General features: G+C 42.0%; 2 protein-coding genes across 5 annotated transcripts in view; one reads left to right on the top strand and one right to left on the bottom strand.

Moving 5' to 3' along the window:
- The window catches only part of obsl1a (obscurin like cytoskeletal adaptor 1a), a 29,010-nt gene extending 19,405 nt beyond the window's left edge, over positions 1 to 9,605 (top strand). For both annotated transcript variants that reach the window (XM_080758867.1, XM_080758866.1), the window contains 9 exons: positions 124 to 393; positions 1,067 to 1,333; positions 2,863 to 3,129; positions 3,721 to 3,833; positions 4,752 to 4,905; positions 5,934 to 6,095; positions 6,483 to 6,587; positions 6,987 to 7,253; positions 8,803 to 9,605. In XM_080758867.1, the coding sequence (XP_080614993.1) occupies positions 124 to 393; positions 1,067 to 1,333; positions 2,863 to 3,129; positions 3,721 to 3,833; positions 4,752 to 4,905; positions 5,934 to 6,095; positions 6,483 to 6,587; positions 6,987 to 7,253; positions 8,803 to 9,080 (1,883 nt within the window). In that variant the 3' untranslated portion in view covers positions 9,081 to 9,605. The remainder of the gene's footprint in view (positions 1 to 123; positions 394 to 1,066; positions 1,334 to 2,862; positions 3,130 to 3,720; positions 3,834 to 4,751; positions 4,906 to 5,933; positions 6,096 to 6,482; positions 6,588 to 6,986; positions 7,254 to 8,802) is intronic.
- A 1,272-nt stretch (positions 9,606 to 10,877) lies between these two features.
- Positions 10,878 to 25,491, bottom strand: LOC308312016 (carboxy-terminal domain RNA polymerase II polypeptide A small phosphatase 1-like). Of its 3 annotated transcripts, XR_013963717.1 has the most exons (9): positions 25,135 to 25,491; positions 19,701 to 19,843; positions 18,755 to 18,793; positions 18,542 to 18,637; positions 16,928 to 16,984; positions 15,989 to 16,081; positions 15,315 to 15,500; positions 12,347 to 14,305; positions 10,878 to 12,268 (listed from the first exon to the last, which is right to left on the bottom strand). XR_013963717.1 is itself a non-coding variant. In XM_080758868.1 (8 exons), the coding sequence occupies exons 1-8, from the start codon at positions 25,208 to 25,210 to the stop codon at positions 14,180 to 14,182; spliced, it is 816 nt and encodes a 271-aa protein (XP_080614994.1). In that variant the 5' UTR covers positions 25,211 to 25,491; the 3' UTR covers positions 10,878 to 14,179. The 3 variants fall into 3 exon arrangements, 2 of the variants coding, with proteins under 2 accessions (XP_080614994.1, XP_080614995.1); XM_080758868.1 differs by having other exon boundaries at positions 10,878 to 14,305; XM_080758869.1 differs by lacking the exon at positions 18,755 to 18,793 and having other exon boundaries at positions 10,878 to 14,305.
- Between the last annotated feature and the right edge of the window lie 268 nt (positions 25,492 to 25,759).

The following is a 25,759-nucleotide window of genomic DNA, read 5'->3' as shown; positions in this document are numbered from 1 at the left end:
TAAAAGGCCATTCACACGGAGCACTACAACTATAACTGCAGCCAGCCAGCTGTGTTGTCGAGCAGCCTGCACCGCTCAGTTCACACGGGTGTGATTTATTTACCTTCTCCTTCCTCCTCGCAGTGCCTCGGGTGGTGGAGTTCCTCACGGACCTGCACAACACCACCGTTCTGGAGGGAGAGGACGCCACCTTCAAGTGCGTGGTCTCCCCCGACGACGTGCAGCTGCTGTGGCTCATGGACAACGAGGCCGTCGCCCTCGGCGACCGCTTCCAGGCGTCGCAGAACGGCCTGTGCCACACGCTGGTCATCAGGAAGTGTCAGCTGGTGGACAACGCCAAGATCACGGCCGAGGCGGAGGGGACGACGAGCAAGGCCAGCCTCAAGGTGCAAGGTGAGTGAGAGAGAAGGTACTGTACAGTATATAGCCTATAGACGGGATAATGTACAGATAAGGTACAGTATATAGCCTATAGAAGGGATAATGTACAGATAAGGTACAGTATATAGCCTATAGAAGGGATAATTTACAGATAAGGTACTGTATATAGCCTATAGAAGGGATAATGTACAGATAAGGTACTGTATATAGCCTATAGAAGGGATAATGTACAGATAAGGTACTGTATATAGCCTATAGAAGGGATAATGTACAGATAAGGTACAGTATATAGCCTATAGAAGGGATAATGTACAGATAATGTAGCCTATAGAAGGCAGTGGTGGAAAAGGCATACTCAAATGTTTCACTTAAGTAAAAGTATAAATACTGCAATGTAGATGTACTCCGTTACAATTAGAAGTCCTGTATTAAAAAAGTGTACTTGTGCAAAAGTACAAAAGTATCATCAAAATGTAAAAGTACTCAAAGTTAAAGTAATCATATTGGAGAATGTCCCATTTCACAAGTTGTGAACAAAATCTGCACCAAAATCATTTGAAAATAGCCGACCTACAAGCTCACAATGCGTCGCGTTGCGAGTTGCGACTCATTGTGAGCTTGTAGGTCGGCTATTTTCAATTGTCTTGATGACGACATCTGTGATTCTTTCCATTGTGTGCATCAGAGGCTCAGGTGATGTTCACCAAGAGGATGGACGCCGTCATGGCGGAGGAGTTTGGCGACGCCACCATGGAGACGGAGGTGAGCCTGGAGACGGGCGAGGTGCAGTGGATGAGACAGGGCGTGGTGATCCAGCCCGGGCCCCGGCACGCGCTGGGGCAGGACGGCTGCAGGCGCACCTTGACCATCTGCAACCTGACGCTGTCCGACAGAGGCACCTACCGCTGTGAGACCCTGCACGACGGCACGCACGTCAAGCTCAACGTCGAACGTAAGTCACACCTACCCAAGGTCGTTGTAGTTAACTAAAACTAAAATTAAATAATAAATATTCCCCCCCCCCCCACGACACATTTATACATTACACTGCATTTTGTGGTTTGTGTTCTACGTAAGTGCTCCTCGTGTACACCAGTGACATAGTGTTCAATCACTGGCAAGCATCCCAAAGTAGATAGTATGTCTACCATTCTATCGCTGCCATTGCCCGACTTATCCCATCTGGTACATCCTGTAACTAAAACAAATGCACCGAATTATCTGCGACCAGCCAGTTCTTCCATTAATACAGTAGCTGGGACTCACCTTTTAAAAATAGATGCCAGCAGGGGCTTGGTGAAAGCTGTTATACAATAGAATAGTGTATTGAGTGATGCTGGGATTAAAATATCGTTGCCTAGGTGTGGGCTACTTTTTGCCACATGTCAGAAGCAGCTGCTGTGTAGAGGCTATAGTTGAACGTCCCCTGGTTGTCCTTGGAACGTATAATCAACAACAGACTCAACATGGTTACTGTGTATTGCTGAGATACGCAGGCTTTTACTGGGTACCCTCACAAGAAACATGCAGTAATCCTGGTCTCTAAACTGCCTCCCCCTGGCCAGCCGGGGGAACTGATGGAGAGGAAAAGAACTGGTTGGAATAATGTGTTCCCACCACGCACTACGTCCAACCAGGGAAACTCCCCCCTGTCAGGTGTAAAGGAGCAACTTGGACACTCATGCATGAAGGAAGCATGAGTTCAAGTCCGTTGCTCTCCCCAGGTTGGCGGCGGGTGTGTAGAGCCCAGGATCACATTAGATAATTGATCGATTATCTATTGATTGATAATGAATAGATGAAAAATGGGTTACAATATCGTGGGATTAAAAAGAAATTGAAAAAAAAGGAGTGCTGTGATCCCCCTCCTTCCTAAAACATGATCATCATGTACTATGATTATACTAGGAGGAAGATTATTATTATAATTTTCAAAAAAGTGTACAGAAAGTATACCTGATTTTCACCTTGGCACCACCCACCTGAAAACACACACACACACACACACACACACACACACACACGAGAACGGGTGTTACATTTGACTCTCCATTAAATGGCATTTATTTTACACCAGTCACTAGTCGTACGTAGCACTTTCCATCATTAGCCCGTAGCACCAGCCTCGACAACCTTACAAGTGTATGCAAAGGCTCAACTTGTATGTAACTTAGATAGCATTTTATGTAGACATGGCACTCAATAGTGTATACGCATAGTTTCATTATATATATTCCACTGTTAGGTTATTATCTTACGTATGATTCTTGATGACATTTTTGCATACCGGTACATTTGTTTTGTTCTTGCTTACTGTAAATCACTCTGGATTAAATGCCTACATTGTAAATTGTCTAGTCTGCTCCTCAGAATCTAGTAGTTTTAATTTACATTATTTACCGAAATCTATTACAACAGCTCATCTCTCTCTCTCTGCATTATTTCTGCTGCCCCCCCCCCCCTCCCTCCCTCCCCACGCAGCTCGTAAGATCTCCATCCTCAAGGGCCTCCGCGACACCGAGACGTTTGAGCACGAGACGGCCTCCTTCGAGGCGGAGCTGTCCCACGGAGACGTGGAGGGGGTGTGGCAGAAGGACGGCATACGGGTCAAGTCCAACAACCAGTGGCGAGTGAGCGTCAATGGAACCACGCACGGCCTCACCCTGCCCAACCTCACCCTGGAGGACACCGGGACCATCGTGTTCTCCGCCGAGGGCGTGCGCTCCACCGCCAGACTCACCGTTAAAGGTACCATAGCAGTGGTGGAGAAAGTACTCGCGTTTGTTACATTTAGGCCTGACGTCGAAATTTTAAAAAATGTCTGACAGTTTTCTGAAATACCTATGATTCTGTATCAGTGTGGTGCTCAATATTTCATGTCAAGGACCCCCAAAATTATATGTAACTGGCCATCGACCCCCATCTGAAAATATGTTGTTCCAGGAACCCCTCAGAAGCAAAGATTCAAGTTAAAAACGTTCGCTCTGAAAGAATATATTCAAAGATTTGTGCCACATTTTCACGATTTAAAAAAAATAGCAGACCTACAAGTTCATAGCGCGGCACTTAAAGTACTAAAAGTAAAAAAGTATTCATTATGCAGAATGTGCCATATCAAGTTTGAAACATTTGAGCTGGAAACCGGGTTCAAATCCTGCTTTAAAGGTTCAGGTTCTATGGTATGGTAACTTCTTTAGAACTATTTATATAAATACTAAAATAGTAAAAATAAAAATAGCATTGATATTAACAAATAAGTTACCCTGATTCACAGTGAAGACCCACAGCATAACAGAATCATGTTTGACTGTAATGATTGATTGATTGATTGATTGACAGAGACACCGGTGACGATCCTCAGAAAGCTGCTCCCCCTGCGTGTGGAGGAGGGGTCACAGCCCACCCTGGAGTGTGAGTTCTCCAGGGCGCACCTGGAGGTCAAGTGGCTCAAGGTAGAAACTAAATGCAGCTTCCTTCTGCTTTACAGACCAAACTAACTAGTCATGTTCATTATCCCATTCTGACCTGAGATCAGATTCTAAAAATGTATTCTACATCCTGACAGTTTTTTTTTTTTTTTTTTTTGATTTTTCAAAAATAGCAGACCTACAAGCTCGTAGCGCTATGAGCTTGTAGATCTGCTATTTTTCAATAGCTAAAGCATAATATAATGCCAACACCAAAAGGGGTTCCCGCCCAAAATGGGTTGTTGTACTGGCCAACTTCACTATACCACCACAAACAATAACTTCTCATAACCTGACCAAAAGTGTTATGGTCATGATTCACCAGGAGCCTGGATGGCTTGGTTCCAGGCCAATATAAATATTATATTAATATTATATTTTATATAATAATATTAATATTTTCAGAAAGCTCTAATGCAAAGGCATTAGAGCTATGGACCAGAGCTAAGAAAACTATGGAGGGAAAAAAATGAATGGGCTTTTGACTTGTGGAACCACATGGAGTAGGAGAGATTGTGGAACCACAAAATGTCCGCCATACTGTATCGTTACACCCAGATTCTCCATAGTGTCAAACCTCACTGCAAGTGTTTAGATCCTATTAATCATACGTAAAATGTTGAGGTATTTGTATATTACTTTATTTCTAATGTCCAGTTCTTTTACTTCTGCTCCACTACATCTCAGATCCAAACATTGTACTTTTACTTGAAGATTTTGATTATTATTAACATACATTACCCATTTCAGCCCCATATATACAGACCATTTGAAAATAGCCAACCTACAAGCGTATTTCTATATTGCAGTATTGATACTCTCACTCAAGTAAAAAAAAAAAAACACCACCGAGTGGAGATGAGACCAACATGTCTACCTGTTCATTGTGTTGTGTTAACACAGGACGGTGTGGAGATCAAACCGGGGAAGAACGTCAGGATCTACTCCATGGGGAGAAAACGCTTCTGTCAGATCCTGGAGTGCAGCCTGGCCGACTCCGCCACCTACACATGTGACATGGGAGAGATGAGCACCTCCTGTTCCCTGGACGTTTACGGTATGCATTAATAAGCAAATCTCTGCAGAAACCAGCTTTGTCCAAAGAACAAAACTATCGATACATTGTCACATACTTGAATGTGTCGGTATTATCATCACTTTACCCAAATACAGCTCAAGTGGAGGTAGGAGGTTTTTGACCATTACGGTTCACTTCTGACTCCGTGACTGTCTTTCTAATCAATGATGGAATACACAAAGTTAGAGTTAGGTGGTTTGACCGACTGTTTTGAGGATCCAATGGAGTTAAGGAGGTTAAATTAGTCAGAAGCACTTTGGTTCAAGTTTGTAAAGCCCACACACAGGCATAAAGGGTGTTCAATAGCACTGACTTGTTTAAAAAAATTAAAAAAAGATAACAAATGGAGATAGCTGCAGGGTTTCTGCCAAACAACGGCAATATCAAACAACATTTAACGATGCTATACCGTCAACCGTGCATTTAATTTCAAACTAAAAGTCCAGTTGTATTTATGTTTTACTGCAGCACCACCTAGTGGTTATAAGGAGGAGTTGACATCCGAGCTCAATTCCTCATAATATTAGAAAATGATTATTGGTGTCTATTTCTGCTGTTTAATAAAGACATACTCTTCTAAAGTAATTAACAGCACAAACAAGAATAATGCTTAAAGGACAACTTAGTTTTTTTGGTTTTCAACCAAGGTTCATGTTTTAGGTCTAGTAGGACTATAGTAAATAATAAAGAAATCAACATAAAATGTAGTGAAAAGAATAATACACATTTAGCCACTTGTTCGAATGTCCCCACCCCCCTTCAAACACTGCTGAAATCGTTAATAACAAACTACAATATGAACCTTGCTTAAAAAAAGAAAAGTTGTCCTTGAGTGGACTGCATCATCCATCCATATATCCAGAGACATTGAATTATGAACTCTTCAGTCACAGTATTTATGAATTATGAACTCTTCAGTCACAGTATACCTCCATGGGAGGCAGTGTATTTTACACAGCTGGCCCAGACAGTTCCCCTGATGGAATCCCATTGTGTGTCTCACACAGAACATCAACTGGAGCTCGTCCAACGTCTGGAAGACCTGTACGTGCAGGAGGACAACAATGCCGTCTTCATGTGTGAGGTGTCCCTGGAGGACGTGACGGGGGAGTGGTACAAGGGCGGACACAAGATACGGCCCACCAGCACCATTAAGATCCGCACTGAAGGTAGGGAACCAATGGAACCGCTCCAGTTCAGCTCACTGGCACCGGGTGCTTTACTGGTTATGGGAATTCAATTCATTAAGGCAAACGTTTCGGCTATCACTGACGAAGGCTGGATAGCCGAAACGAATGTCTCTTTTGTTACATGATGTAAAGATACTGCGACCCTGCAGTACCTTTATAAATTATAAGTGGATATAGCGTATACCAACCAGAGAAGTCAAGAGCGCAGTGGTTGCATGAAGTAAATTCAAAATAGTTAAGGCAGAGGTATTTTGGAGAAACTTCAGAGCACAGAAAAGTAATTAAGAAATAAGAATATTACAAATGTGTATACATTTCAGGAATTTAGCAGAAGTTCAAAACAGTGCGGTTTTCTCCCCCGTGCAGGGACCAAGCACTTCCTTCTGATGTGCAACGTCAAGGCTGAGGACTCTGGTGAGATCCGCTTTGCGGCCAAAGATGTCGAATCCACAGCCTACCTTGAGATAAAAGGTAAACATGCTTTCCACCACTTCCGACACGTATCTTTGTCAACAGGCTTATTGAAAGACATTGAAAACATTATTATACTAATGAGACAAAACAATCCCACTGCTCAGTGTGAACTGAGCAGTGCAGACTGTGTGTGTGTGTGTGTGTGTGTGTGTGTGTGTGTGTCGAATGCAACCCCAATTAGCCGACTGCTCATAGTGAATGAGCCCGGCTGCTCAACAGTGTGTGACCCGATTGAAACCCCAATTCTCCGCAAGGGGTCATGCTCAAAACATACTGTACAAACAGAGACACACACAGCCCTTCATTGGAGCGTATAGCGGCGTGCTGTGCACCACTCAAAAATAACTAAACTCACCGAAATCTGCTTTTTCTTTACATTCTTTGTGTCCACTTAAGAGCTTCCGGTGTCCATCGTGAAACCCCTGCGCGACCGCACGGCCCTGGAGAAGCACCGCGTCATCATGGAGTGCACGGCATCCTCGGCTCGCTGTGGTGTCACCTGGTTCAAGGACGGCGAGGAACTGGCCTCCTCGGACCGGCTCGAGATCATCGCCGACGGCTGCTCGCACAGGCTGCAGATCCAGGAGGTGGCGCTAGAGGACGAGGGCACGTACACCATCGAGGTCGGCGAGCACACGTCCAAAGCCAAGCTGCTGGTGGAAGGTCAGTTGTTTGGACAGTGGTGGAAAAAGTACTCAGTTGTTTTACTTAAGCAAAAGTATCAATACTGCCATGAAATTACAAGTCAAAGTCCGGAATTTAAAAACAATACTTGAGTAAAAGTGTCGGCACCAAAATGTACTTAAAAGTACTAAAAGTAAAAGTACTCATAATGCAGAATGTCCTGATTCACAAGTTCAAAATGTGTACCAAATCTTTTGAAAATAGCCAATCTACAAGCTCACAATGAGTCGCATCGCGACGCATTGTGAGCTTGTAGATCTGACATTTTCAAATGGCCGAAAGTACATGATCTATGTATTTAAAGGCCCAATCTGGGATAGTTTTGAACATTTGTTATTCACATAATATTGTTAAAGAGATTAATTTGTATTTCTAGAATAAGCATTTAGGAACATTCCTACCCATGAATCTATTTCTATTTCACTAATGTTATATCATGTTTGTAGTGCCTAAGCCCTATGCTAATGGCACTACTGGTTGCCGACGGCCAGGTGGAAGTTCTTGCATGTGCTCAGTTGAGTTTAACTTATGATTTATTCTCTGCAGCCATTTTCCTATACAGCATACACATAAAATAATACAAAATAAATAGTCTAACAAACACAGGCGACCAGCCCTCCTGAACACAGTGGGAAACTGTTAGCCTCTGCCGTCTGCCACTGGCAACACCTGTGCCTGATTAGCAACCTGGTTAAATACCTGGGCTGGCCTTGACATTGACCAAGCTGCAGTGACATTAACAATTTGGAAAACATTAGGACATAATGACTCTTACAACATTCATTACAAAAAGTAAATAAAATGTATTAAACCTACAGCCTCAAAGTAAAAATTTTAAATAATGTATCAGTAGAATAAAACACGTCATTACTGTTACTTTTTAGTTTTGAGGCTGTTTGAGGCATTCTTTTATGCTTGGAACACTGATTTGGCCTTTACTATCAGCATGTCGTTGCTGTCCGGATGAAACCACCTAACCTAATTTATATTATTATTATATATTTTTTCTTCATAAATCAATGCTATTTATGTGTGTTGGTTAGAATAATATTGAACCAATGAAAAGTATTAAAAACCGCTTTGACAAAAACCTCCTAACTACACTTGAGCTGGATGTTTTGTTTTGGAGTTGGGTGGTTTCTTCCAGACAGCAGATATGTCCGCATTAATCCAGCTTTAAAAATATATTTTTTAAATAATTGTTTTGGTATTCGCATGGTAGAGACAGCCTACATCCCGATTGTCAGTGCACATGCCCATGCACACGGTTATTAGTGTTTTTTCTGCTCAAAATGGGACAAAGTACAATGTTTGGGAGCTTACAGTAAAAAACATTAATCCAAGCTTGCACTAAGACAATTGAGTGAGGCTAGACTACAGATATGAAGGCTATCTCTTCCGGGTCGGGCGGATGTGGCTCTTCTCTGCTTACAGTATTTCGTGCATTTCTCTGGCACTGCCCTCACGATCCCGCCTATGGTAACGGGAGGGAATTTAAAAGTAACACAGGCTGTTTCCTCCCTCACAGCGCAAGCCCTTGTGATTGTCCAAGAGCTTGAAGATGTGGAAGTGACAGAACCAGACGCGGCGTGCTTCCAGTGCCAAGTGTCCGTGGACATCAGCAAGTCCCCCATTTGGACCCTGAACGGGGAGGCCCTACAGTCGGGCCCAGGGGTCCGCATTGAGAACAAAGGGACAGTCCACAAACTCACCCTGAAAAACACCAGCGTGGACATGAGCGGAACGGTTCGATTTACCACGGGAAAGGCTAAAAGCACTGCCACGCTGTGCGTGAAGAGAGAGTAGATGACTCGGGAAGGAAAGTGAAAGAAAGTGACTTTGTGAATGTGAATTACTTACTGTAATTGCACGTTCCTTACAGCTTGTCTACAGCTAGTGGTTGTGGAGGAAACCTCGGAAGTCGGCGTCAATTTCAAACGGACAGTATTCAGAGAGGTGAGATATTCAGGCTGGATTGCAGTCACGGGGCCATATCTTGCGCCACCCCTTATCCCTAAACTTATTTGCCATTTTTTACTATTTTGAAAAACATTGTAAAATAGTTCAACTAGCCGATCTACATCGACACGTTGTTGTGAGCTTGTAGATCGGCTATTTGAACTATTTTATTATTATTATTTTATTTTTCAAAATAGTAAAAAATTACAAATACATTCAGGGATAAGGGGTAAGGAAGACATAGCCCATGATGTAATGGAAGGGTTCCACAGCACAGAAACGTTCACAAATACCGTTCCTCTGGTTGAGAAATAACTTAACATTCTGATGTTCTCCGGAACAAGACAATTATGAATAAATGAATGCAATAAAGTTGCAGCGTTTTATTCCATCAGATAAGTGGTCTATTTTGAAGATCGCAGTGCACATAACAGCACATTTTGGAGGATTCTGTCAAATTGTACATGCACAGTATGTAGCTTGTGGTTGTGGTTAAGAGTGTCCGCCCTGAGACTGGGAGGTCGGGGTTCGATCCCTGGCCGGGCCATACCAAAGACTCCAACATGGGGCCTCCGTGCTTAGAGCACTCAGCATCAAGGGTTGGATTGGGTGTACGTCCCTGCAACATACTAGAGTCATGTCCAGGGGGAGTACATGGAGCTGCCTCACGCCTCATCTACACAGACAAGGAGCGTACCGTCTGAAAAACTCTCCTGATATGGAGCGTCGGTCATTTTGCCGCGACGTAGCCTGAACCAATCAAATAACCAATTAAAACCTTGCTAAAATAGAGACCCTGCGAGCGAATATAGGAGGGGCGGACGACGTCGCTGCACGCTCGCAGTACGTCAGGACAGTCTCATTGAAAAACATGTATTCTAATGACATGTCATCGCTGTGTAGATGAGGTGTCACGCTACAGAAACAGGAGATAGGCTCCGAGTCCTATGGGCCTCATGGCTTGGCAAGGGTTACATACTTACAGTATGTGGCTTGGGAATTGAACAGCTCGGACACATTGAAAAATATGTGTGGCCTTCCAGCCCAAGTTACTATGAGTGCAGTTTTGAACACAATAATCACAATGTGGTCAGTTGTGAAGCTACTGTACAGACTGGTTGCTTCTGTGAATTCCTTAGTGTGGCGACGGTCTATGCACAATTTGGTCAAATGGAAATAGTCGTCTTTAAACATTACACACTTCACCTCATCATTTTCAGCTACGATAAAAACATGAGTTTTGGTATTATAGTTCAATTAAACATTAAAAATCAACCAGGACTTTCATTTAGAATTTATGGAACAAAACATCTTATTACATACAGTTCAATACAATTTGGTATGATAAACAGACATCACAAACTAGGTTACATCTATTCAATCATGAGTACATACATACATGAATATTTCCATATATTAATGTCCTTTCTTTTTTGCTTTATTACTGTGCAAAACAGAATATACATATCCACTGAATGTATAAGTACAGTAACAAGGGAATGTGCCCCACAGAACATCCACTTTAAGAGGAAATGCAAAAAGTAACTATAAACAAGGTGAATATTCCTCCCAAGTACCAGGTGATAGCTACATCTACAAAATAATTGCTATGTTGGTATGTAAGTAAATCTCACTTATTTTAACAGCCATTAGTCATCTTGTTTGTAAAAAAAAAAAAGAAAAGAAAATAGTAAGTAATTTTGAAAAAGCAAAGAGCATGTAATTTAAAATTGGATTTACATAATAATTTAAGTGAATCTCTTCAACTTTTGATCTAATTGAGATAGTGTTGGCTTACAGTACATGGAATATACTGTTGTATGTTTCAAATGTATTTACCCTGTTTATATGTTCCTACAAAAGTAGATATATGAGGTAACCGAACACCCCTTGCATTACAATAGCAAGAAGAACCATGTCTCTCCTCTGGGAAACAATATCAGAACATGTTGGAACCATCTTGCGTAAAACAAAGGAAAAAAAAGACATCTAATAATCTTTGTGATCATTAATTAATTATTCTATTGTTCGTTTTTATTGAGAACGACAACATTTAGAAAAATAGTGTAATCTGTTTTCAACTGTGGATTTATTGATCCACTTGGGACTAGCCTGCTAGCTTAGTCAAACCCAGCGGAGCATTCCTCCGTGTCAACAAGCAGACATATAGGGCAACAAATATCGTATGGAAAATATAATGCAATGATGTACAGTCCCTGTTTAAACCCTGTCATTTTATGAAAAATAAATACCTACTGTAGGCAACCATGACTAAATTAGCATTGTTTGCAGATGTGCTCTGCAACAAAAAAAAATATTAACGATCAAAGACGCCATTACACAAAGGTTGGCACATTCAGACATGTACAGTACAGTACTGATACTTTGCTGATCTCTCAAGGCACAGAAACTTGCGCTTAACAACTCACAAGACATCTTTCAGTCCCCAATATGACTTATTACAAGATCCTGAAATTGTTTCAAAGCCCATATGTACTGTACCGATCAGTAAAGAAAAAATATATATCTTTACGCTGCAGCTTATGATGGAGCGAAAACAACTCTAAAAAAAAAACATTTCTCCGTTTTAACTTCACTACTTTCATTTCCCACACATCTGCAGTCCTTTAATGCTATTAAGGTTCAAGTTTTGTTTAAGGTTATAAAACAAACAGATGCATTACAAAACCAACTCTCATACATCAATGCAACTATATGGCCAACTAAGGCCTGTTGCTCAAAACACGAACATCAATGCATTTTCGTTTGCACTTACATAGTTTTCCCAACACAAACCTAGACAGTTCAACCGCCCAAGAGTAAAATGTAATAATTTCCCAGGTCTTCAAAAAGATGAACAGAGCTCATCAATACTCAATCTTAAGTCAATATGGCCTAAAGAGGCATGCCTGAAAATCTTACGAGGAATCAATAGAGTATACATCCCGGTGCTCTCATTTCAGATGCATCAACGTCTGCATCAACCAAGTCCACTGCAGTGATTGTAAACTGCCCTACCAGTAGGTGGCATTCACCTGGTGTCTAACCAAAGTCTGCATCAACCAAGTCCACTGCAGTGATTGTAAACTGCCCTACCAGTAGGTGGCATTCACCTGGTGTCTAACCAAAGTCAATGGAAGATCCATCAAACATAAATAACTCAACCCCTTTTTCTCTTTCTTTCACGACATCATGGCTTACCTTCGATAGGATTTTTGAAAAGCCAAATGTCTTCTGGCTATTTGACATTTTATATTAAAACGTGTAATAAAACCTACCTTTTACACACACAAAAAACGGAAAGCGAGCAGTCCATTTTAGTTTCAGGATTAGGAAAAATATATAATATGTACTGTATATAATGCTGAATAAATACAGTACACTGCAGAAACATTCAATTGTTTCAAGGCACTGTCGCTTTGAAGACTGGGATGGGGCATTTCACTGTGCCACTTTTGGTGTCCAAAACAGACAATTACAATTTGTCTCACAAAGATAGGCTTCTGAAGCAAAGTGGAACTGAGGCCAGTCCTAGAGATTATCGTGTAAAGTGCTGTCCAGTTTTAAATGAATCTGATTATGCTGTTACAAAGGATTATTCTGTTAAAAAACGGGGTCGTATCATAATCGGGGGACTAGACTAAGTATTTGACATTCAATGTTCTGTTTCCACAAATGGGGGTCGTCTTATAATCAGACTTGTCTTATATTCGGCACAATACGGGTACCCATATTGCTATGAGACAAAACAAACCCCAGAAGGGATGTTGAGAAAAATGTAGAAAAGAATGAATCCCGAAGAACGACATCGAGATGAACGCGGTCCTATTGGCTTACCTCACAGCAAAGATGGGGCACAATGATGCAAAGCAGAGGGCAGAGATGGATGCACAGCTCCGGGAGGAGATGGAAGAAGATCTGACCGTCTACGTAAGGAGGTCCAGGAGATGAAGAGGCAGTACCTCCAGGCGGAGGAGAGAATTCTGAATGAGATGCTGGATTTACAGATTGCAGCATTGAAGCCAGTGGTTGAAGCTTTTCACAGGAGATTACAAATCTATCGCCTCTGCCATTGACACCACCCGGCATGAGCTTCCTGTAAAGAACATCCACATCCAAGGAATTTTTGGATAAAGCAGAAGCTTGCCTAAAGGACGGTGAGAGGATCCTGATGGACTGTACGCAATGGAGATCAAGACAACACCAATGTGAAATGACTGAGAGACATGAAAAAGGCTTCAAAGGATATCAGTCACGAGCTGTCCCAAGGCTTTTCAGAGCTGCTGGAGTTGTCGGGGTTTTGGAAGAAGAACCTGGGCACAGGGAAGCAGGATCCAGGAGCTGCACGGCTCCAAGTGAAGGACCCGCGTCACCCACTCACTGTTGTTGTATATTAGAGACCTGTGTGATGAGTGAAACCGGGTGTAGGTCTCTATTGTATATATTTATGTATTAACAACTTAACTTTTATTGTAATTTTGTAAAAAATAAAAAAATAAAAGAATGAATCAGCAAAAAAATTATATACAAAAAAACAAAACAAAGAAAACAACATTAGATGAGATGCACTTATCCACGTGGAAGTTCTAAAGTCACAATTTTGATAAACGGTGGCTATGGTTTTTAACCATTCCCTGTGGATCACACGTGCTTCCATACACAGGAGAATCCAAACTCACCGAAATGGGAAATGTGTCAAAGTTAAAGTCAACGAGAAAAGAGTGTGTGGCTAAATCATTCAGAGTATTTGCCAAAATTGCCTATGCATATTGCATACCAGTTACCTTCTCACCAACGACATTCTTCAGCTTTTGTTGCAAACAAACAAAAGATAACCCTCCATTACAGTCCTGCTTGGGGTTTGTATGTAGGACCAGATCAGACCATTTCCAGCACCCAGTTCTCTGCATTACGGATGCCTGGCTGTGCCTGTGACTATTGTCATTTTACTGTATACCTTGCTGCTTGAGGACAGTGTAGACGTTATCTACTTTGCTCATCTTCTCGAAGAAGGGGATGAGGTCCAGCAGCTCCGTGTCAGACATGTCGTCGAACCACGAGACCACAGGCACCTGGACACAAACACAGAGGTTTGGGGGGATGGGGGGGGGGAGAGAGTCAGAAAATAACAGGTTCACTCTTCTTCACAGCACAAAGTGCCTCAATAAGTTGCCAGGAGTCATGCTGAAGTGTTCTTGAGCGGGACACTGAGGCCACCTTTACGTTAGCCTCGGAAACCCAGACCCAAAATCTGGGTCCGAGTCCACATCAATTCGGCATAGAGTAGCGCAAACATCGCTCACTCTCTGTTGATTTCTGATCTTTGTTAAATTGACACACACACGCACACATGTACACGCACAAACTCCTCTCTCTCTCTCTGTCGCTCTACGTAATTAGTTTCATGTCGCACAGCTGCGCATAGTTTCTCCCGGCGGATCCTGCCGGGAGCTGCCTATGCCATAAAAAGCATAGGTGAGTTCCAGGCTACCTTTACGTCAACGGTCTACAAAAAAAGAAGAAAACAGCAAAATAAAATATCAGACGTGCCTTCCGTTTAGACGGCGATGGCGTTATCGCGGGGGTTGATAACGTAACAAAGTGGGAAAAGGGGAATATCCGCACTCTTCTTAATAAAGTTTGAGTTTCTTTATTTCATCAAATCACAAGCAAACGTAACAAAGTGAAAACGGTGAATCCACAAAGCGTGTGACATCATGGCTCACGTTAGTAAGTATTAAGTAAGCCTTGTCGTTCAAGTGTTCATGTTTTTTAGACAGATGCTAGGTTTGACGTTCACTTGTATGCTAGTTCCTTTGAACTCTGTGCACCTGTGCACTAATAAGTCACTCTGGATTAAAGCATCTTCTTAATGCATAAACAAATTAATGGAAAACAATGGCTTCACCAAGAAGAAGAAAAAGACGAAAACCTATAAGGTGAATCATTTATACCAGACCATGCTATGGAATTTTAACTCTGGCCATCTCAAAGATTTGATCAGTGAGAGGAGGTTGGGCTCAGTCAACCTGCCCTTCATAATAATTATTCCTGGCTAATAGTACATAGTACACGTCTTACCGCGTTGTCCGGGTGGAAGATATAAGAGGCGGGGGAGTTGTCGATGATGATGACCTTGTTGAGGTCACGGCCCAAGCGGCTCAGGTCTTTGACATAGTTCCCGCGGTGGAACACGCACGACTCTCGGAACAGGCGACATCGGAACGCGCCCCACTTGTCCAGGAGATCCGATACAGGGTCTGCATACTGGGGCACAGACAGACAGACATGTTTAAATATCAGCTACTGTACATACTTAAACCCATTTAGACCTGAGGACGCAACTGTGTCACCTTATAGCTTTTAGAATAAAATAGAACAGCGCACATCCTCCGATCTTAGTGCTGAGCCAAACTGTTAAACTAACAGATATCATGAAGAAAGGCAAAGGCTCGCAACTCACTTTTGTAATGCTCCAAGTATTTATTCACAATCACAGCAGGCAGGACATACAACATTTCGACCGGTATTGGTCTTTTTCAAGTATCAAAAAACACCAACACCGGTCGAATGTAAATACTTGGAGCATTACAAAAGTCAGTTGCGAGCCTTTGCTTTTCTTCACCTTATAGCTTTTAACCACTTTAACATTTTTTTTTGTATCTGGAGAGAACGAGCTGTAGAGTTGGCGGTGTGATAAAGATGTACTGACAATCCATTCTACTACTTAATAGGCAGTACAATAATGGTCTCACCTTGGCTAAACTGGCAGTGAACAGGACACACTCAAAGAGCTGTCCCATCCTCTTCAGGAACTCATCTACATGAGGCCTTTTGAGCACGTACACCTGGAACGCCACAGATTTCCAACACCGTTATAATTTACAATTTAGGCATTTTAGCAGATGCTCTTAATCCAGAGCGATTTACAGTAAGCAAGAACCAAAAACATGGCAATACATCAAATGCATAAAAATAGTCATCATGAGTCATACGTAAGATAAGAACCTAACAGTGGAATATCTATTCATGAAACTATGCGTAATGCGTATACATTATAGTTATGTCAGGACTCAGGAGGAAGGTAGCATACAGTGGACAGAAATCCACCGAATCCATAGTTAAAGAAATCCTGGCTAGAAAAACATCCAATAAATAAAGAGGTTCCTTTGAATTTCCTTCCGCGTTCTTTCCAAGGCTCTGCAATGTGCTCTGTGAATGGAGGACAGCGTTCCTGAACCAAGTCATCCGGAATAGGCTCTGCTTGTCTGAACAAACCTATCCTGGATTACTTGAATCAGGCCCGGACCTTGGGGCACGTCATCTGTCCTCACACAGCCATTTTCAAAATCCCTTAAATGCTAACGGCACTGTCCGGCACGTAGCAATTTGAACCTCCAGAGTGGCGAGCTGGGACCAGCACAGGAACGGTGAGGTCAGTGGATGAGAACACATAACGTGACCTGTGTGGGCAGTTGACTAGACAAGACGTTAACACATGCCTGCATGTCCTGACAAAAAAAAGGGCTTTTTCTGGCCTCCAAAAAACTGCGCTTTCATTTTTAGTGGGTTTCAAACCACTGATGTACAGTAACATAGAGATATCATACAACCGACACACGTTATAGTCAAACAAATCCAATATCAATATGATTCTAATGCTTGACAGTCATTAGTATGGCGGGCATTCGTACCTGGTGTTGCGTGCCATCAATCTCCACTGGAATGATGAAGTCTGCGTTGTTCACTGGCTGTTGGGAGTAACAAAGACAAATCAATGAAACATGTGCCATTTTTTGGTGGATGTCTTTACCCACAATGCCTTAAGTGTTAGCATCAAACCAATAATTGTCTTTGTGTGGTCTTATAGTGCATGGTGTACCCTTTGATTTACATGGGTAGAACCCACAGCCTCAGTAATGTTAATGGTGGTACATCTCTGTTGTAGCTCTACAAAGGCAATGCAAACTATGGTGCTTTTATGCGACACCAAAGCGCTTTACATTCACCCACTTAACCACGCATTCACACACCAATGGCATAGGAAACCACTGATTGACACAGGGGTGAAAAATGGGTTACAAAATCGTGGGATAAAAAATATATTAAAAAAAAAAGGAAACCACTGATTGATTGATTGATTGATTGAAGACTTCAAGAGACGGCTGTTCGTAAAGACAGTGGAGTCAGGACTTCTGTATATGGGATCAAGACATGACAAAGCACAGCAGGAAACCACAGAACACGTCACAGCACAGCAGGAAAGGGCCCTGGGTGGTGTCTACGCAAGAATGCCATGAACGGCACCACTACTGTAAGCGTCACATACTGTTGGGAGGACACAATCACCTACCACAGGTCACAGACAAGGTCAGAGAGAGAGAGAAGGTACGAGGCTGGCTGGGCACTGTGTGTAAAGCACCCGGAACTTGTGGCAAGCAAATGGACACTGTGGGAGCCAACCCAGCGCGCAGCCAGGGGTGGAATGAGGCGCACACCACCTATGTAGATGCACTGCATTGAGACAGCGGATACATGCCGCGTTGTGAGCTTGTAGGCCAGCTATTTCGACGCAACAATGCGAAATCACGCAACGAAGTATGTATGAATCGGGAGACTGATTTGTTCTGCAACTACTTCATTTTGAAGTGGGAAAAGGTTGGACTGTTTATAGTATGCTGCAGGCTTTGGTGCTTGACCACATCTGCAATGGGAATGGAAGTTGCTCCACAACCATCGCAGTTTTAGATTGATATACATAGGGAATAGAACGCACAACTCACGACAGGGTGAGAACCATGCACTACCTAGAAACATAAATATGCCTGCGGAAATCCATGGTTATTTGTATTCGAGAACCAGATATCCTGGGTTTGGTGTCTGCCAAAGATGACGGCAATGTCATTGTAGCTGCCAACAACAACCAGAGGATGATTAGCTAGACCTTACAGCAGGGTTCCCCAATTCATTTTCCTCAAGGGCCATATTTGTTTTCTTTCCATAAAAAGAAGCCAGGAGGAGATAAACAAACATGACATGTAACTGTCCATATACCAGTGGTGTCAAGTAACTAAGTATATTTACTAGTACTGTTTACTTTACTAAGTACTGTTTGCAATACTTTTACTTCTACTCCACTACATCTCAGAGGCAATTGTTTGAATACTTTACTTACTAGTTACTTGTAGATTCTGATTAAAATGACAAAATATACAGAAACCACTTCAGCCCTATATATACACGTATAGTTAATTTACACTATGCAGAGGGATTATAATTATTATGTATTGTTTTCATACACTTCTCACCTTGAAAGAGCTGTGAACTAATGTCTCATCCAGGTCGATGACCACACAGATCTTTCCAGCATCTTTGGACTTTGCCGGAGGCAGCAATGGTCTCACCTGGATATAGAAATAAGAATAAATGCACAACACGTTTACTTGAAGCTGCACGAAACAACGAACCATCAGCTCTAAACAAAAACATCAAGCAACGCTTACTTGCGAGTTGCGACTTACCGGTACAAAGCGACATCTGAAAGATGAGAAAGTCAGAGACTGAATGACATAGAGAGAGAGAGAGAGAGACAGACAGGCAGGCTTGTTTTACTTTGTTTTCTCACTGCAGATACAGCAAGACCCCTGGCCCCAATATAGCTGGTCGTTAGAGCAATGACTAGCCCCTTTCAGAACCCTGTATACCAAATTTTGTATTTGGGATGACAGCATCCAGGGTCTCTTGAAAGTCAATTCCTTCACCCATCCACCCGCGGAAAGGCATTAATCGGATTAGAATTAATCTAATTCTAATGCAGACTAAAACAAACAGACACGATAAACAACATCATCTGATTTGGCATCAGCGCATCAGGGGTCACCAGAGGTCAAGTCGCAGTTTCTCAACGTTGGTTCCGGGGACCACCAGGCCTGAGGGATCATTATGGATCTGTAACTCAGAGAAATGGAACAAATGGAACCACATGATTTCATGTTCCATTTGCACACTCTCAAGAGTTAAATTAACACCGGATTTTACAGTGTGGGTTCAACAAAATCATATCAAATGGCCATGGGGTGTCCGTGGCCTAATAATGCATATCGTTGCTGTCGGGAAGAAACCTCATTTTTGAGGGTTTTTTGCATAAATCAGTAATATTGAACACCATTTACGTCTGTGTGTTTTTTCGAAAATATCGAACCAATGGAAAGTGGTAAAAAGCGCTTTGGACAAAACCTCTTAACTCCATTTGACCCTCAAACTGTCTGCTAAAACAGCTAACTCCACCACCTCTTATGCAAGTAATTGAGAATATATAAAGTCACAACACCAACTTTGATGAGGCGGTATTGCTTAGTTTTCAAAATATAAGGTTTTTTTCCTGAAAAAATGAACATTTTGGAGTTATGAGGTTTCCTTCCACAGAAGAGATATAAAAACGGGTTGAGGACCACTCTGTGAAGGCACCTTGGAGACTATTCCGTTCTCTTCAACCAGCAGCGGGGCGTTGTTGTTGCCCGGCGGGGTCTCCGAACGCTCTTCACACAGGCAGCAGAACAGGCCGGACAGGAGGCCTCCACTTCTGGGCTTTTTGGACGACTGGGAGGAACCTGGGACAGAAGGAGCGGATGCCATTTATGGATGAAATGATTAATTAGACTCGTGTACAATAAATGCCTCACACACATGCCTCACAAGAGTTCTTCCATAACCATAACACTGATCTTAGTGACAGACTGTCACAGACATTCCACCCAGTCCATCAATAAATGTTTTCAACACTTGGGAGTGTTGCTACGGCAGCTGAGGAGCTGTCCTTGATAAAATAACCCCAGTTTGACATATTTGAAGTGACATAGACGTCTGTGTGTTGAACGAGTTTCCTGTTCCCTCCAGGGCCTTCAAAACCTTTTCAAAGCCTTCATCATCATTTCAGAACAACATGAGTGTTGAAAAATGAGCAGCCTAATTGCCTTTCTGATACAGACAGTCATGGCGGCAAGACTAAAGGAGAGGAGAAAAACAGATTTTTATTTTCAAAATGAGTTAAGAGTCCACAGCAGTGAACCTTTCATGCCTGTTTTCTCAACTCGCTGTTTTCTGCAAGACATTACTCTATAAGCCAAATTTTTGTTACTCTTTTGTTACTCTATTGACCCTCCAAAACGGGAGGGTCAAACTGAAAAATCAATGTCAAATGAACGAAAGTAAAAACATTTCAATGACTTATCCTCTGTCAGAAACGGTCACAATTGTTGGAGATGTGAAATGTGTTTCAATTGTTGGAGATGTGAAACAGCAACAACAGCAATAAAGTATCATCAAAAGTATGTCATCATAGACATGTCTGGAGTCACCAGCCGCTATTCACAAGTCAATGAGGAGTCATCCACTGTGACTGGGAGAGCGTTTGAGTAGGAAGAAGGCATTATTTCATTCCTACCAATGAATGATTGACAAACTCTGCCAAAACCAACTTTTGAAAATAATTGGCCTAGGGCTAGTAAGAGATGATGAGGCCACTAAGAAGAAAACACCTGCTTGGAATATGAAAGAAATGTCCTGTACAGTAACGTGGAGAATGAAGGGTCAAAATATATGTCAACAGTGTGCGCAATCACGTCTAACATTTTACATGTAAGGTCCGTTACCGTTACAGACGCTCTCATCTGGAACAACTGACTGAGAAGCATTTGTACATCAGTACAAGAACAGAGATGATCCGAAATAAACTGTGTATTGATTTAGAGAAAAACAATGAACCTTAAAACACACACACACACACACACACACACACACACACACTTTCAGTGTTAGAATGGACCCCCCACCAAACCTCCACCCCCTTTCGTTCTCTTACACCCCAACCCATCTCTTTCTCTGTCCTGCTCTGGACGTGACCGCGTTACAAACACACAAACCTCTGTTGTCCGACTCCGTGCCTCTCTTTTCACTAACCTCTCCCCCATTCCCCTCTCCTACTCTATTTGTGGACACATGGAGCCCATGTGACCCCGCGGTCGGCGGCTTCTGCCATGGGCACACACAAACAGGAAGAGGAAACAGAAGGGTATCACACATAGAAGAATTGTGAGGTCACAAATTCTTCATTCACAATTGCAGGCAGTACAAGAACTGCAAGACCAAGTGCAGGCAAGGTTTCTGTATACCTGGTTTCTGGTTCCCTTTTTTCCAATCCTGTGTCTTATAATAATAATTACTGAGTGACAATACGATGTTTTCCCATAGACACAGACAGTTTAGCTCTCTTGCCCTTAATCTCTCTCTCGTTGCCCTGTTCACTCGTTTGTTCCCATTTCCCATGGGTCGTTACTCACTTCCTCTGGCCCCAGGTTCCACCCTCATGGCTGTGTTTAGTCGCACATTTGATAGACCAAAAACGAAATAGAGACCAAAATATTTTAAAAACACCCGTTTCATTCATTAACACAAAAGCTAACCCAAAATGTTACGATTATATGAGGTCAGCACATTTTTTGAGCACATTTGGGCAAGTGGCTATGGCCGTTTTTTAGCCCAAGTCTTTTGTGCAAAACTAATGCTTGGAAGGGATTCAGAATCATGAAACCCCTCTAGTTTGACACGTCACATGCTACTGAAAGCTAGCCTCGCGTTGCGATACTAATATACCACTCCGCTGCGTTGCGGGGCATAATGTATATGCAATAGGGGCGGATGAAGTCTGGCTGCGCCAGGCTAACTGAAGGCACAATACATTTTAGGTAATTTTGCCTTATTGTGCCTTAACAGGTTTTTCATGGTGGCCAACTGGCCATATGGATGAATTTTCCCCGCATTTTTAAGATTGACATGGGGGCTCAATTTGTTTAATAACCCTAGTACGAGATGACAAATCCATTGAGAAACGAACCTTTGCTCTCCGCGGTCACGGAACTGCCGTAAACGACCAAACTATAAATACATTACATTATTTTATTATATTTTATATTCAGTTCAATTCAATCTTAGTGTTTTGCCAGTTATTTCGGAGCCCACTTGCAATACCCTCGCTACACACAGGTCGAGAATCACTGTTATAGAGTATATTGATTATATATATATATGATATATAGTCAATAATGAGGCCATGTTCTCTGCCTAAACAAACTCATTCCAGCGTGATTATATTTGATAAGGGAACCGATCTTCAATCTGTAGTTTATTTCTGCAAATTGCCCAAATTTGTGCATGTACAACTTCCTGGTCTCAATTGCGCATGTTTCTTTCCTTCCAGGGAGCAACATGGAGTCCACTGTATGGTTTTCACTTCCTGTCCTCATTTAATAGTCAGTCCTTGGTCTAGGAGTGGGAGTGAACTACAGTGCCGAGGGGAGTCACTCCAAATTTGGTGACGTCAGTGTTGTCCGCTGATTTCTACCAGGGAGGGGCGGAGGGGGGCGCTCAGATCGTTGAATCAATATGGTCCAACACCGTGATCCCAGCGTCACCCGCCCCTCTATACCAGAAAACACAGTGGCTACGCTTAGTGTAAAATGTAAGCACTGGGAGTTGCACCCTTGTCACATAATTGATTTGATAATTCAACCAAAAATGACAATTTCTGTCAATTACTTGATAGCCTTGAATTCATGCAGATTCATTAGTTTATAACCTTCTCAGTGCAGATATTCTCAGTGGAATATTAAATCAGGAATGCGACATGAACGAAAAAAATATATCCATGAATTCAAGGCTTCATACAGTGATAGGGAAAAAGTAGCTCTGGTCCATAGCTCTAATGCGTTGCATTTAGAGCTATGTTACTCTCAACTTCGCATGAACGCAGACCAGCCTCTCCACTTTAGCGTAAATAAAAAGAACGTTTTTGCTACGCACCAAAACAAAGGCGAGTTGTAAAAAATGTAAGCACTGGGAGTTGCACCCTTGTCACATAATTGATTTGATAATTCAACCAAAAATGACAATTTCTGTCAATTACTTGATAGCCTTGAATTCATGCAGATTCATTAGTTTATAACCTTCTCAGTGCAGATATACTCAGTGGAATATTAAATCAGGAATGCGACATGAACGAAAAAAATATATCCATGAATTCAAGGCTTCATACAGTGATAGGGAAAAAGTAGCTCTGGTCCATAGCTCTAATGCGTTGCATTTAGAGCTAGGTTACTCTCAACTTCGCATGAACGCAGACCAGCCTCTCCACTTTAGCGTAAATAAAAAGAACGTTTTTGCTACGCACCAAAACAAAGGCGAGTTGTGTCATTAGAAAGCCTACTTTCCTTAGTGGACGCACTCTGAGCCCCCCACCACACGTATAAACTGTACTTTTTGGCCAAAAGGGGATTTTGTTTCCACCGGGAAAAAAATACTTTTAGTTACTCTGCTGCGCCCTCTACCGATATTGCCCTGAGAATTGCCTCATAGAGAATATTTTTCCACTAAGGAAAGTAGGCTTTCCAATGACACAACTCGCCTTTGTTTTGGTGAGTAGAAAAAACGTTATTTTTATTTATGCTAAAGTTAAAGCTAAAGTTTCATTCAGAGCTATGTTACTCTCAACTTCCGCCGCTCGCATGAATGCAGACCAGCCTCTCCTGGCTGGTCTGCATTCATGCGTTTTATCAGTGTGATAGGTAGCTCATATACATCCTTATAAGCACTGGTGGTTTACTTTACACCACAAAGCAAAGACATTTTTAACTGGCGTTGCGGTCTCTTTGAAACCAGATGTGTAAAACTTTTTTCTTTGCTGAGTGTAAACACAGCAACAGTGTGTTTTGACTGGGTAAACAAATCCAGAACCATGTTTTGGGCTGGGGACATGGTTATGCAACAGATTAGGCTACCATAAGGCCCAATTAGAACCCAGGCAGCTACCAAGCAATTTAACCACCCCACACCTACTTTTATCATGACCTCAATATAAAACATAGACTAAATAGATACCCCAGCGACACACACACACACACACACACACACACACACACACACACACACACACACACACACAAGCCTTGTCTGTCTCTCTGTCTGTCTCTCTCTCTCTCTCTCTCTCTCTCTCACACACACACACACACACACACACACACACACACAAATGTCCACATTCAGATGCTACTGTCACAAATCCAAGGTGGTTGAATGTTAGAGACGTTTAAATAAACAGCAGACAATATGATCATTACGACATTATGGCAATTAAGATAATGACAATAATATAATCATATAAATAATGATACAGGTCGTTCAGAGATGACGAATGGCAGTATAGCCCTGCTGCTTTCCAGCTCTCTAAAAGGTCTCTAAAACTTCATGCATTTTCCTGTAGGCCTCGAGTTAAACCACATGCAGTGACCTGCTGATTAGTATGAAGTGTACGTCACCTGAAGTACTGTATGTCAATCACATGTCATGGTCTTATCAGTAACAAGAATATAAACAGCGTTTGAGCAGGAGAATATTAAAATATAAAACAAATCCATTGGGACATTAAAACCCGATTTAATCAATTCCCACCAAAGACCATCTGCATTCCATAGTAAAGCATTTTAAATTGCTCAATTGTGCATGGTGGTTATAGGCTATATTTATTTCAAGAATACGGATTCTGAATTGAAAATGGAGGTCCCTGGTGTAAACAAGTAGTGCTTTTTCTGCTTTTATCCTAGCAGCAGCTTTTTATTGCCCTGTACTTTCTTTGAAATGCAACTACAAACTGTGAATACAAATTTCAATCAATCGATCATAATCAGAGGGTGAGTTGTTTTGTGATTAAATACAATTGCAAAGTTGTTGAAAATGAGCTTTAGTTTAAGTTGTAAAGGTGTTGTTGACATGCAGGTTGTGCTGCAGCAGATCTGACTATAAACTATGACGTACGTGATATATTATGCTCAAACTTTTTAAATGCACTCACCAGATCTCTGTCGGGGTGATTTCTTTGCCTCTTCATCGCGACTAACTTGAGTTATTATAGAGGACGGATTGTCCATCACACATCCACAATATTAATAGTATTATCTAACGCTTTCAAACTGAACCCCGTGTCTGTACTGTAGCTTATACTTTCGCAATAAAGATTGTTCGACAACAACACAGTGCATTAAACACACATCAAATTAACGTTTGTAAACAAGTGAAACTATCCCGGCGGTAATAAACGACACATCGAATTATCTAACGCGTCCATTTAAAATCATAACCGTGCAGTTATTATCTATTTATCTGAAGACTGGAGGTTAGAAAACATTTGGCAAACAGTTGACAACTTTGATTCAACATGGAGTTTACTCTCCCCTCTAAAGTTTCAGGAGGTAGCTCTACATCCCATGGCCCGGGGGGGTGGTCGCGCTGTGATTGGCTACTCAGTTAACTGGCAACCGTTGAGTTGACGCGAGAAGAACATGATTCAAGATTTAATCTTCTAGTGGTAGCCTGCAGTGCTAGGATATATTTCAACGCTATGATGTGTAGATATATATACATGAACTAAAATTACTTATAATAAATCAACACGCAGAATAAATATTCACTAAATCCAG

The sequence above is a fragment of the Protomyctophum bolini genome, assembly GCF_963924005.1.
Source record: "Protomyctophum bolini genome assembly, chromosome: 24".
NCBI classification, from domain to species: domain Eukaryota; kingdom Metazoa; phylum Chordata; class Actinopteri; order Myctophiformes; family Myctophidae; genus Protomyctophum; species Protomyctophum bolini.
Note: the sequence above shows the minus strand (reverse complement) of the source record. Positions and strands in the feature narration are given on the sequence as shown.

Bases quoted from the DNA above. Each gene is read 5' to 3' on its own strand.
- LOC308312016 (XM_080758868.1), bottom strand. From the start codon at position 25,210: ATGGACAATCCGTCCTCTATAATAACTCAAGTTAGTCGCGATGAAGAG. The intron at 16,082-16,927 runs GTACGAATGCCC...GTGGCGTTCCAG, and splicing joins TTGATGGCACGCAACACCAG to GTGTACGTGCTCAAAAGGCC. The intron at 15,501-15,988 runs GTGAGACCATTA...TCTGTGCCCCAG, and splicing joins TCACTGCCAGTTTAGCCAAG to TATGCAGACCCTGTATCGGA.